This window comes from Oncorhynchus kisutch, linkage group LG13 (assembly GCF_002021735.2).
Source record: "Oncorhynchus kisutch isolate 150728-3 linkage group LG13, Okis_V2, whole genome shotgun sequence".
In the NCBI taxonomy this organism is placed as follows: domain Eukaryota; kingdom Metazoa; phylum Chordata; class Actinopteri; order Salmoniformes; family Salmonidae; genus Oncorhynchus; species Oncorhynchus kisutch.
In genome coordinates this window covers 64,212,222-64,224,968 of record NC_034186.2, presented here as the reverse complement: position 1 = coordinate 64,224,968, position 12,747 = coordinate 64,212,222, and the positions used below count along the sequence as shown (strand labels likewise).

At 42.5% G+C, this 12,747-nt stretch overlaps 1 protein-coding gene across 6 annotated transcripts in view; it reads left to right on the top strand.

Moving 5' to 3' along the window:
• The window catches only part of LOC109901703 (protein cordon-bleu), a 58,126-nt gene extending 52,695 nt beyond the window's left edge, over window positions 1-5,431 (top strand). For all 6 annotated transcript variants that reach the window (XM_031786910.1, XM_031786909.1, XM_031786911.1 and 3 more), the window contains 4 exons: window positions 5-1,902; window positions 2,038-2,157; window positions 2,766-3,041; window positions 3,571-5,431. In XM_031786910.1, the coding sequence (XP_031642770.1) occupies window positions 5-1,902; window positions 2,038-2,157; window positions 2,766-3,041; window positions 3,571-3,654 (2,378 nt within the window). In that variant the 3' untranslated portion in view covers window positions 3,655-5,431. The remainder of the gene's footprint in view (window positions 1-4; window positions 1,903-2,037; window positions 2,158-2,765; window positions 3,042-3,570) is intronic.
• The last annotated feature ends 7,316 nt before the right edge of the window (window positions 5,432-12,747 follow it).

Genomic DNA, 12,747 nt, shown 5'->3' with positions numbered 1-12,747 from the left:
CTAGATATAAGTCACATAGATGCTGTTTCAGTGCAAGAGCACCCCTACGTGATGTCCACTGAGAGCAATGACATCCCGGTGTCTGTGGTGGATATGGAGGTCCCGGTCACAGCCATAGATGAAGTCCTGGAGGACTACGAGACACCGAGCATGACGGATCACCAAGCCACACTAATGAGTAGCTCTCAAAGAACGGACAATAAAAACCTGAACCACAGTCCTCATCATTCAAGTGTTGGTGGCATACAGAACAAAAACAACAACGCCTGTATGTCTGACGGCTCCAGCAAAGTCAGCTCTGCTCAACCACAGCCCGCGCAGCGCCTCAAATCACCAGGGAAGAAGCTTGCCAATGGCACCATGGGGAAAGACCATACAGCAGTGGTCTCTAAGACTAAAGTAGAAGTTCAAAGATGGGAGTCCACTGAGGGAGCTGAGAGGAAAGCCTCACCTGTCAACAGCTCTCTCGCTGTCCCAGAGAGCCATTCCAAGTCCCCTGAGGAAGAGGTTCCCAAATATAGAGGCCACGCTGCCTCCCAAGCACAAACGAAAATCACATGTAGCCCAGTCTCCCGATTTGGTATGAAGACATTCACTATCGTCCCTCCCAAGCCCGCAGTTGCAACCCGGCCTCAGAAGCCAGCAGAGACCCCGGCCACTCTGACAACAGGTGCCATTAGAATTGACGATCAGGGTAACATGGTCAAAGTAGCCATCGCCCGAAACAAGTTTGGCGGTTCCTCTGAGTCTGGGATCAACAAAGATGACTCTGTCTCACCACTCCTGGGGAAAGCCAAAACATTCCGGAGCTCCTCTGAGAAGCAGGACACTTCTGCAGATTCGGTCCCCACTAGTAGAGGGCCTGTCCCTTTCACAAAGACCCAGAGCCCAGAGTCTGAGGTCCACAAACCCACCCATCGGGTCGTAGCCTCTGAGCCACCTGCAGCCAAGGCAACACCTAAGGCCTCTGAACCTGTAGCCAAGATGACACCTAAGGAAACATGCAAAGATGTGGTTGAGGTAACAAAGGACATCTCACAGGAAGCAGAGGGCAAGGCCTCAGTTCCAGTTTCAGAGACTCCTGTGCAGCAGAAGACTATGAAACTGAACCCTGGTATTCTCCAAGATCAGAAGAGAAATCTTTCCTTCCTCAAGCCATCCAGGAGAACATCCAGTCAGTACGTAGCTTCTGCCATTGCTAAATACGCTGTGAAGCCCACCATGGCCAAAGCTGACAACATCCAAGAAGTACCAACGGAGTTGTCTGACCCCATGAGAAGGCCACCTGGCAGTTACGGCTATCAGAAAGAGGGTCGATCCTTTCATGTAAATCCACAGCGTTCCTCTGGTACATCTACTAATGTACCAGTGAAGAAGGAGAGCAGCTCTGGGTCTGGGTCCTATCACGCCGGTGCTAAATGTTACCCTGACTACCTCTCTGCAGAGAAACGGGTAGTCTCTGGTGAGTCGACGCAAGGAGTGGACAGGAGTGGTTATGGGAGCAGTTCTACCCTGCGAGTTGCTGGACGGAACTCCAAGTCACTGGACTCTGATACAGTGGCCAATAACACTAAGCAGCATGGGCCCAACAGTCCCAGTCAGATGACACCAGAACCACAATCCCCCACTAAACAGGTACCTGCCATCTCCAAGCCCTCGCAGGGTCAACCACCTGCAGAGACACTAGGTCCCAAAGGTCATCCAGCCCTGGCAAAGAAGCCTGAACCACCACGAGCAGCTGCTGCCAGCAACGACCTCCCAGAGCCCCAGCAGGTCAGTCTGTATGGGCCGGTGAAGAAGTTCAAACCTGTGATCATGAAGTCGGTCCAGGTGGACACGTCGCTACACACCACTCTGATGTCAGCCATCCAGTGTGGGGATGGGAAGGAGAGGCTCAGAAAGGTGAGAGAGAGAGGCCCGTCATGCTAACTTCACAAAGATCACTGTTTTTCTTTTTTCTTTTTTTAAGTGCAAGTCTACAGCTACTTATAATGAGTGTAATCTAGGGGGTTTCCCTGATTTTCCCTGTCGGACTAGGTATCGGACTCAAGTGCAAGCAGCACTTTGAAGAAATCGTCCTTTGTTGAGGAAGAGAATGAGCGATGTGCGCTACTGGCAGCCATTAGAGGCCAAAGTAACACTGCAGGGCTAAGGAAGGTAAGCTATAGCCAAGAGTCAGATGGGGTTTTGCTTTGGTTTTGCAATGTCTTGATGTAGTACAGGGGATCTGTTGCTTGTCACTGAATAGCTCATTTCAGGAGAACAAGCAGCACTATGTTTATTATATATATATGAGTCTATTTGCGTTCCCCTTGAATGTGATCTGGTTTGTTTTCATATAAGGACCATGGTGAAATGAGAGGAGGAAATGTGTAGTTGTGAGGGAGGCCCGATGTGGTGAGCTCTAGAATGTTCCTGCCCAGCTCACCAGCAGGAATCTCAGAAATGTGCATTACTAAATCAGGTTCTCAGGGCAATAACGTGGAATTTAGGTTTGATAAAAAAAGAATGGAATGTTTGATGGGAGTTCTTGATTCTATTCCTTAGCTACCTGTTAAATTCAGTTGGAGGAGCTAAAGTAGATCCAGGCTAGCGACAGCTTAACTTAGAGCAAAGCTGTTTGAAATGCCTTTAACCTTTGTTTTGCTGCCACTGGGGTTAACAAGGTATAAGAGGGACGTTGTGTGTGTGCGTGCGTGTGAAAGCAGCCGTCAAATGGGTCTATGTATCTGGACTGCCATTGTTCCCCTCTCTACGCTCCACAGACCATATCCCAGGCTGCAGAGGAGCTTGACAAGTTCAGGAAGACTGAGGAGGATGTGTGTGATGCCTTCCCTGCCATGCCTCCCCCTCCTCCATTTTTGCCTCCGCCACCTCCACCCCCCTCTATGCTCCCTCCTCCTCCTCCTGCCCCTCCCTCCACTCAGCCCAAGCCCACTATGGTGGGGGAGCCTCTGGGGGCTGGGCGGAATCCCGCTCTGGCCCGGGACGCAATGCTGGAGGCCATCCGCTCTGGCTCTGCAGCTGATCGCCTGAAGAAGGTACAGTATATTCAGTACTGCAGGCAGCCACACTAACAATACATTAGTAACACACAAAAGAGGGAGACAGTTATTGGGAGAAAGTTTAGTCATGTGATCAGGTTGTCAATTCAATGTTTTCAGATAGAGCAAATGGAGGTGATCATAAATGACCTTTTGTGCATGCACTCACATGGGAACTCACCAGCCAGGTGACTACCCACCATTTCTCACCTAGTATTACCTTGTCTTTTGTTGCAACATGTCTGTGAACGAACAAACAACTCCTGGGAAACATTCTGTGCTAGCTGGAGACCAAGATTCCATCACGTAGTTCCACAGTCTGTGGGGCTGTGCAGCTTGAGCAATGCATTGTTCCGTTAGATTGATCAATGAGACAAATACAATAAAAAACACTTTCATTCTTTACAAAATATTTTACTTCTTGCATGATCTGAACTCTGTTAACTTTAACTCAATGTCAGGCAATTTTTAATTGGTACAGAGCAAAAAATAACACGGGTTTTCATGTTTCATCTATTTTATTCAGGTCAATGCCCCCACAAAAACAGTTCAAGTGAACGGTAGACTTGGTACTATACAAGCAGCATCATCCCTCTCACAAGGACAATAAAGAATCTTCCAGAATGATTCCAGAACATCTTGCAAACCATCTGATTAGAATTGTCGTAGGCAGCCAAATAATATGTTGTCTTTCACCTTAATTTATCACTGTCCTTATGTATATGTGTACTTGAATAGTTGCAATAACTGGAAAGATGAATTGCTGTACAAAAGCATGTGCCAATAATTTTTGTTGCTTTTTATTAGCTGCTCTTGATGATGATGATAATAATAATAATAATAATAATAATAATAATAATAATAATCTTAGGAAATGATTTTTTCTCTTTTATTATTTCTTTTTTCTTTTACTTTTTTAATACTAGCCAACATGGAATTGATGCCTCATGCTGTCTTACTGTCAGTGTTATATTTGATTTTTACATATTTGCTGTATATATTCCATGTAATAGGATGCAATGGATCAGACTCCTTGATATAGTGCAATGAGTAACACTGGTCACCAGTAACACTGGTCACCAGTAACACTGGTCAAGCATGACTAAATTTGGCTCCAAGGGACTCTCCTCTCCAGGTGGTGATTAGGTATGTATCCCAAATGGCAGGCTATTCCCTATATAGTACACTACTTTTGACCAAAACCTTATGGGCCCTTGGCAAAAACTAGTGCACTAAATAGGGAATAGGGTAGCATTACTCTAGTTTATTTTTTCAAAGCTCTGGGTTTTTAGATCTCATCTATGCTGCTATTCAACCTTTACATGTTTTTATTTTCTGATTTATAATGCCTCTTAATATATTTATTTTAATATTCAGAGAAAAGATTACTAACATATCCTTTCTTGACATTACAAAAGCATTTTTGAAACATTTCTGTTTATGTGTAACTATTGGTGAATAATATCACCATGACTTAGTAAAATAGTTTACTAATCAATAGATATATGAGTAATGAACAACAGGTATGGGCTGTTACTCCATTTTCAGAAACAAATTCCGGTTAATATTTGCTATGATTTTATTGTTTATTTAATCACAAAGTGTTCTATGTTGTTTGCATGGGGCTCCAATGCACAGCTTTTTGTTATTGTATTCAACAGTAGATCTGATGTGCAGTACTGTACATGAGCTTGTTTCTCTAGACGTTTTATGGCATTACTATAGTAGTTGAAAGAAAGCAAAAGTGAATATTATAATATATCTTGCAAATGAGTACTATCTATATTGATCAGAATGACTGAATGATAGACTTAAAGGGCCCCCCAGTGTAAAGCATGAAAATAGGGACCACAAGATTCTAGACTGGTCTGTCAAAAGATGAATTCATAGGTTGTCCAGTTCCTTAAAATTCAGTTTAGATGTTTACTTATGTTCTAGACCAGCAGGCTCCAGACCTCGTAGGGTAAGAGTTGAAGGTAGACCTCGTAGGGTAAGAGTTGAATACCTTCAGCTCTTACCCTACGAGGTCTGGAGCCTGCTGGTTTTCTGTGTTACCTGATAATGAATTTACCCCACCTGGTGTCCCAGTTCTAAATCAGTCCCTGATTAGAGAGGAACAATGAAAAAAAGCTAAGGAACTGGCTTCAAGTTCCAGAGTTGTGTTTGAGGCTAGAAAGTTGTATATTTTGTTAACTACAGATAAATGATTACAGTAATAAACTGTTGTTAAAATTGGAAATAAATAGAATATTAGAAATCCAATCAAATTTAGTTTTATACGCTATTGCTTTTTTATGTTAAGTGCGTGTTGTTTTTGGAAGAATTTCACATTTTATTTTATCCACAAATTATACTTTTTTCAATAAATGATTTTTGTAACCATGTAACAGTTTTTTCTTCTGTACATTGATCTTAAATACTGTCTGGATGTGCACTTTAAATTACACTGTAGCTATAATGTATGTACAGTGTAACTACTTGCAATAACCCTAATCCTAACTAGGGCTGCACATTTTGGGGAATATTCAGAGGTGGAAACCTTCCGTGGGAATTAACGGGAATATATAGGAATTAACGGAAATATATGCAAATGAATATTAATACCATTTAAATGTAGATGCTTTTTGCATTGGATATATTTACCATATCATATGGAGACAGGAACATAAACCTTTTACCTTTTCATAAGTATACATAATTGCAAATTATGAAATCCTTCCAATAGAAATAAAAAAAAACAATTTTGTTATGAATTGAACTTTAATTAAGTGAGTTGACTCTTCACATGTGAAGATTTCACTGAACAATAAAAGGGAATATTGAATGATCCCCAATGAGCCATCACATCTCCCAAAAATGTTTTCAACATACATATGTAAAATGTTAGTCTAGAAACTAAAGCTTTGGTTGTCATCCTCTCAGGCTTCCATGTCTTCTCCCGGGACTTCCTCAATGTCCACCTCTTGAACATCAGACTGAGGCCTCATCTTCACTGTCATTTTCCAACCTTGTTGAGGATGGCTCGTTGTCAGGCTCAAAAAGCCTCACATTTGCACGGATGGCCACCAATTTTTCAACCCTTGTATTGGTCAGCCTGTTACGTGCTTTGGTGTGTGTGTTCCCAAACAAGGAGCAGTTGCGCTCTGAGGCGGCTGATGTTGGTAGGATTTGGAGGATGATGGAGGCAACAGCGGAAAGAGCCTCAGATCCACAAAGTCCCTTCCACCAGGTGGCTGATGAGATATGTTGGCACGACTGCCGTATTGCATCTCCATCCCAAAGCCCTTGCTTGGAAGTGTACTTCGCCAGACTGCCAAGAACCTTGCCCTCATCCAGGCAAAGGTGGCGAGATGACACCATAGGCCTTGTTGATCCCTGCACCAGACAGGATGCTCTTGCCTACTTGGGGTCCAACATGTACGCTGCGGCGTGTATGGGCTTCAGGCAGAAGTTTTCACACTTTTTGATGTATTTCGGAACTGCAGTTTCTTCTGCTTGGAGCAACAGTGAAGTGGGCAGGGCAGTACAGATTTATTCTCTTACATCTGCAAGCAGAGTTTGGACATCAGATAGGATGGGATTGTCTCTCTCAATCCGTGCAATGGCTACTGCTGTAGGTTTCAGGCTGCTTACCACTCTCTCCCACATTACATCATCCTGGAGGATCGTCTTGATGGGGCTGTCGGCAGACTGTGATATGATATTCTGGGTATTCTTGGAGAGACTCCTTCCCCTCCAGGAGACTGTCAAACATGATGACAACACCACCCCAATGGGTGTTGTTGGGCAGCTTCAATGTAGTGCTCTTGTTCTTCTCACTTTGCTCGGTGAGGTAGATTGCTGCTATAACTTGATGACCCTTCACATACCTAACCATTTACTTGGCTCTCTTGTAGAGTGTGTCCATTGTTTTTAGTGCCATGTTGTCCTTGAGGAGCAGATTCAATGCATGAGCAGCACAGCCAATGGGTGTGATGTGAGTCTCCACTTTAGACCAAGCAGCCTTCATGTTCACAGCATTGTCTGTCACCAGTGCAAGTACTTTCTGTGGTCGAAGGTCATTGATGACGGCCTTCAGCTCATCTGCAATGTAGAGACTGGTGTCTGTTGTCCCATGTGTCTGTGCTCTTGTAGAGTACTGGTTGAGGGGTGGAGATGATGTAGTTAATTATTCCTTCCCCGCGAACATTCGTCCACCCATCAGAGATGATTGCAATACAGTCTGCTTTCTCTATGGTTTGCCTGACCTTCACTTGAACTCTGAACTCTGCATCCAGCAAATGAGTAGATAAAGCATGTATAGTTGGAGGGGTGTATGCTGGGCGAGGAACATTCAGAAATCTCTTCCAATACATATTGCCTGTGAGAATCAGAGGTGAACCAGTTGCATACACAGCTCGAGCAAGACATTCATCAGCATTTATCTGACTACATTCCTCCATTGAGTCAAAAAACCTTCTGATTCCATGAGGACCATGAGCTGTTATCGATAAGGTGTCTGATTCTTCATTTTCACCTCGAATAGAAGTAGAGAGACTTTTGTCAGTTGCTTGTTGTGAGTGCTGAGGGAACTTTATGCACTTGGCCAGATGATTCTGCATCTTTGCTGCATTATTCACATATGATTTGGCACAGTATTTGCAAATGTACACAGATTTTATTTCTACATTAGCTGCAGTGAAATGTCTCCACACATCAGATAGTGCCTGTGGCATTTTCCTGTAAAGATTAGAAAACAATGAGTAAAAAACCCAAATACATTTCCATGTACAGATAAATAGTTAAACAGTTAGATTGAACAACTCCTTTGTCAGATAAATGTTTTACAATGAAACGTGTGGAAAGAGGTAAATTAACACTCTTCAGTTAGCAGGCTGAAGCAAGCTAAAAACCCACATGGTAGCAAAAACTAACTATCAGTTAACAAGTTAGAAATGATGTTGACGGGGTAGGGTTCCCTTTTGGGAACAACCCCTCCCACGTTCAGCTGGAATGGTGGCGCACGGAATGCAAAAATATTCTTAGAAATATTTAACCTCCACACATTAACAAGTCCAATAGCTCAAATGAAAGATAAACACCTTGTTCATCTAGCCAGCAAGTCAGATGTCTAAAATGTTTTACGGCGAAAACATAGCACATATTTATGTCAAACCACCACCAAAGACACAGCTAATTTGAATAGCCAAAAAATGCAATCAACAAACGCAGGATTAAAAGAAAAATAATTCACTAACCTTTTGAAAATCTTCATCAGAGGACAGTAATAGGACATGTTACACAGTACATTTATGTTTTTTTCAATAATATGCTATTTATATCCATAAATCTCTGTTTACAATGACGGCATGTTCACAAAATGCTACTCAAATGTCCGGAGAAATTATGATATCTGCCGGAGCTAACGTCAGATAACAAGCAATACACATCATAAACTTTGACTAAATATACATGTTCTACATATAGATAGAAAGATACACTTCTTCTTAATGCAACCGCTGTGTTACATTTATTTTTAACGTTACAGAATTCGTTCACTGGGCTATAATATGAGACGGCGCTCAGAAATTAGCATTATGTCTCCTCTATCTCGGAGTCCACAGAAACCCATAATTAACACATAAATATTCCCTTACCTTTGATGTTCTTCGATCAGAAGACGTGGAAGGAGTTCTACTTACCAAAAACTGCGTTTGGTTTTCAAGTCTGTGTCTTTAGGTTACCAAACGCGACAAATTCCGGTTGAAATGCAGCCAAAATTCTAGTCGATGCGCATCTAAACTTCAAAATTACATATTATATGTCGACTAAACTGATCAAACTAAGTGCAGAATCAAGCTTTAACATGTTCTAAACATGCAAAACAAACCTTAGCCCGAACAGACAAACCGAAATCGTTTGGTCAATCCTGGAAGAAAGAGAGCTCCGGACCAGACGCGCGCATGAAAGTACATGTATTTTCGCGTGACCCAGAGGTTTCAGCCCGCCAAAACTCGAGGGAGCGCTGCGATTCTCACAAAGAGAGGCCCCACTGAAAGAGGACACCGCGCTGAAGAGATAGGAACTGTTCCCAGATCTGTAGCTGGTTGGGAAGGGTGGGGGCGATGACGTCAAAGTTGGCCCAACTTTCATGAAGGCAGGAGAGAGTTTGGGAGAATGGCTGCCCTGAGAGTTCTGCTTTACATACATACATAATTTGAACGGTTTTAGAAGCTTTAGAGTGTTTTCTATTCAATTATTATTATTATACGCATATATTAGCAATTTTTGACAGATTTTTTTTCTGTTTACTATGGGCACGCAATTCCTCCAAAGGGGGCAGTAGTCAGCCCTATCTTTAACAGGTTGACACACTTTGCTGTAGGCTACTATTTACTAAATTATGTACGTCATCTAAAATATATTCACCCCACCCAGTATTGTAATCAAAACTTACCAGAAAGCATGTAGTCCTTGGCTCAGACAGTGTAGTAGTGTGGGCTCAATAGCATCTCATTAGGGTGCAAGATCTTGAGAATCAGCTGTATGTACATGTGATGGAAGAATGCACTGTGCATGCAGAGGTTTGCAATTCCATTGAATTGGGGATAGTTTAACCTAAATATGCCACAAGTCCTAGAACTGCCTTGTGTATCCCACAAAAAAAGGTTTACTGTTATAAACTATATGTTGGGATGAATTTAAGTAAAATTCCACAAATTACAGGGCTTAACTTCCAATGATACATTTCTGGAAAAATTCAGGAAATCTACCGGAGAGTTTCCGACCCTTTGCAACCCTAATCCTAACCATATCCCTCACCCTAATCCTAAATACAGTGTAAGTGCAATGTAACAATGAGCTTATAACTGCAGGGTAAAATCTTATGTATATTTATGTATTGATCGTTTGGTAGTGTAGCAAGCTCTTGAGTCATGGAGCAGTTAATCTAACATGCAGTAATGTGTTTCTCATTTGGTTGTTGGCTGTGGTTATTGTTGTCCTTATGAAATCTGGAAGCCAAACAGACCTCTTTCTTATGATGCCACCAGGCTTACATGTTGTTTTGAGAGGATTTCCACATCGGAGCTCTCCCAACTATTCCAAGCTACTCTGAACCATGACTCATCATGTGGTCATTACTGACATATAACTTTACTTAAACTGTATTCCCTGACCATGCTGGTTTAGGTTCCCCCAAAAATCCTATAGATGGCCTCCTGGGCCCTAACATTTCAGCTTTTGCAGATCTGAACGGTCTGGATCGGTATAATCAGGGTAGTGGTGGTTTATTACACTATTTTGATTCCCTTTTACAGATCTACCCAGTTAGGGCTAAGGGGAAGGGGTTAGTGAGAGAACTAAGACCAGCAGTGGGAGCACAATGTCCCTTCACTTCAGCTTCACAGGCTCCCTGCTCTGCTTTGCCTGATCTGCCTCTCTCAAAGGCCGGGCAGGCCCACAAAAAGTAAGTGATCTGGGGATTAGGTTTCTGGGTATGTGTCTGTTGTCTGATATGCGATCAGATTTCACCATATACAAAGAAAGTATGTGTCCCAAATAGCTCCCTATTCCCTGTATAGTGAACTACTACCCTATGGGCCCTGGTTAAAAGTAGTGCTCTATAAAGGGAATAGGGTGTCATTTGGGATGCTGCCAGAGAGGGTAATCCTCTCCACACTGTAGGTCTGTAAATACTTGCTGGCCCACAGGCCCTCTGTCGGTCAGAATTCCTGCTCATTTGTGGCCATTCTGTCTTATGAAACTAACTGCAGCAAGACAGAGTGTTTGGTTGGTTCCAAGCCAACCGCCGCCACAACCGTTAATGCAGAAAAACACATTTCTTTCTAAATCAAGACTTACTGGCAGTTCATGACACTGCATAGATGAAGGTAATGGTTAACTCACAGCATTCATGGTTGAGAAGGATGATGGCTATCAATTCTTTGTCTTAACACCATTTCCACGTGTTACTTTTGTAAGTAAGATTCCTGCAATATCACATTTTATTTGTCAGGTACACAGTTTCATCAGGTATATAAGTTGCAGCGAAATTCCTGAACATCCTTGTGATGAAAAACGTGGGAAGAGCAAATGCAACTTTTCAATGCAACTATGTTCACGTTAGCCTCGGCTCCCAAGATTAGCCGAAGTGAAAGCCTGTGACAGAGGCTATGGTCACATGGGCCTAATGCATGAATAATGTTACAGAGAGATCTGATCCCAGGTGTGATGTTGTGTCTGTGTACAATGCCCTTTTATATTGTGGCATGTTTGGCAGGGTCACACAGTATGGAACCACCGTTGTTCTCTTCACCCAGATACTACAAGTCTGGGACGGGTCCTCTGTCTTCCCTACCCTGTCATTAGGCAGGCTCAGCTGAGGTACGTTCCAGACTTACAAACTTTTACACTACAGACTCTTTGAATTCTTTCCCATGGTTGAGTTCATTGAGTAAATCACATTTTAGGTGTCTTATTAGAATAATCAGATTGATAAATCACATACTGTGGCATATTAATAGCACAATGGCTACATTTGCACAATTATATGAAGGAATATATACTCACCACCATGGTTAGTGCAGGGCATGTAACCCCTGTAAGCCTATTGCAACACATTGCTTGGAGGGGTGAAATACCAAAACACTGCATAGGAGTAGGGAAAGGTAACTCCAGAGCATTGAACTCTTGATTAAACTTTTATGCAACAGGACCAATAGGAGATTATGAAATTGAAAAACAACAACTGTACATTTTGTAGTGTACCCCAAAATGTTATATATAATTGTATGGTGTATGCTTACAGATGCTTTTATCCAAAGAGACCTACAGTTATGTGTGCATACATTTTTACATATGTGTGGTCCAGGGAATCAAACCCACAACCTTAGTGGTGCAAGCGCCACTCTCTACCAACTCAGCCATACAGGACCACTATGTAAGTATCATATAGATTTACAGTTTGAAAAGCTATACAATAGTGACACAATGGACCGAAACAAGGTTAGGCCAAAGGGCTGGAACTGAAATAAAACCTGAGCAATACTGTCAACTTTCCAGGGTCCCCGCTCCACTTCTTAGCACCCACATGCTTACTCCAGGCTGAGACCTGAGACCCCGGTGCCTGATATACATGGGAACGAGCATGGGGGCTGTATCTACTGATTTTGGAAAAGTTTGCTGTGTATAGTGTCTATTTTTGCAGCAGTGTGCTATGTCTGCAGACAGGACTTATCGGCATGTCTCTCCCCCCCTGCACACACACACTACATGGTAATGTTTGAAAATGTATGTAAATTGTAAAGTATTTTATCTATAATGTATTTTTCGTTGTGTCGTACACCAGTAAGACTAGCTGTCACCATTGGTGTTGGTTAATGGGGATCCTAATAAATCAAATCAAATGCTTTCTCTCAAGTGGCTTTATTGGCATGGGAAACATATGTATACCAGGCCAAAGCAAGTGAATCAGATAATAGTGAAATAAACAAAAAATGAACAGTAAACATTACACTCAAAGTTCCAAAAGAATAATGACATTTCAAATGTCATGTCTATATACAGTGTTGTGACGAGATGCTTCTTCTCTCTCTCTCTCTCTCTTTTCAGCTGATGAGTACTGAATATTCCTCTAGAGCCCAGAGACATGAGGCGATGTGGGCGGAGTCAGCCGAGAGGGGAGGGAGGAGTTGTTTCGTGTGTGTTGAGGAGTCAGCTGAGA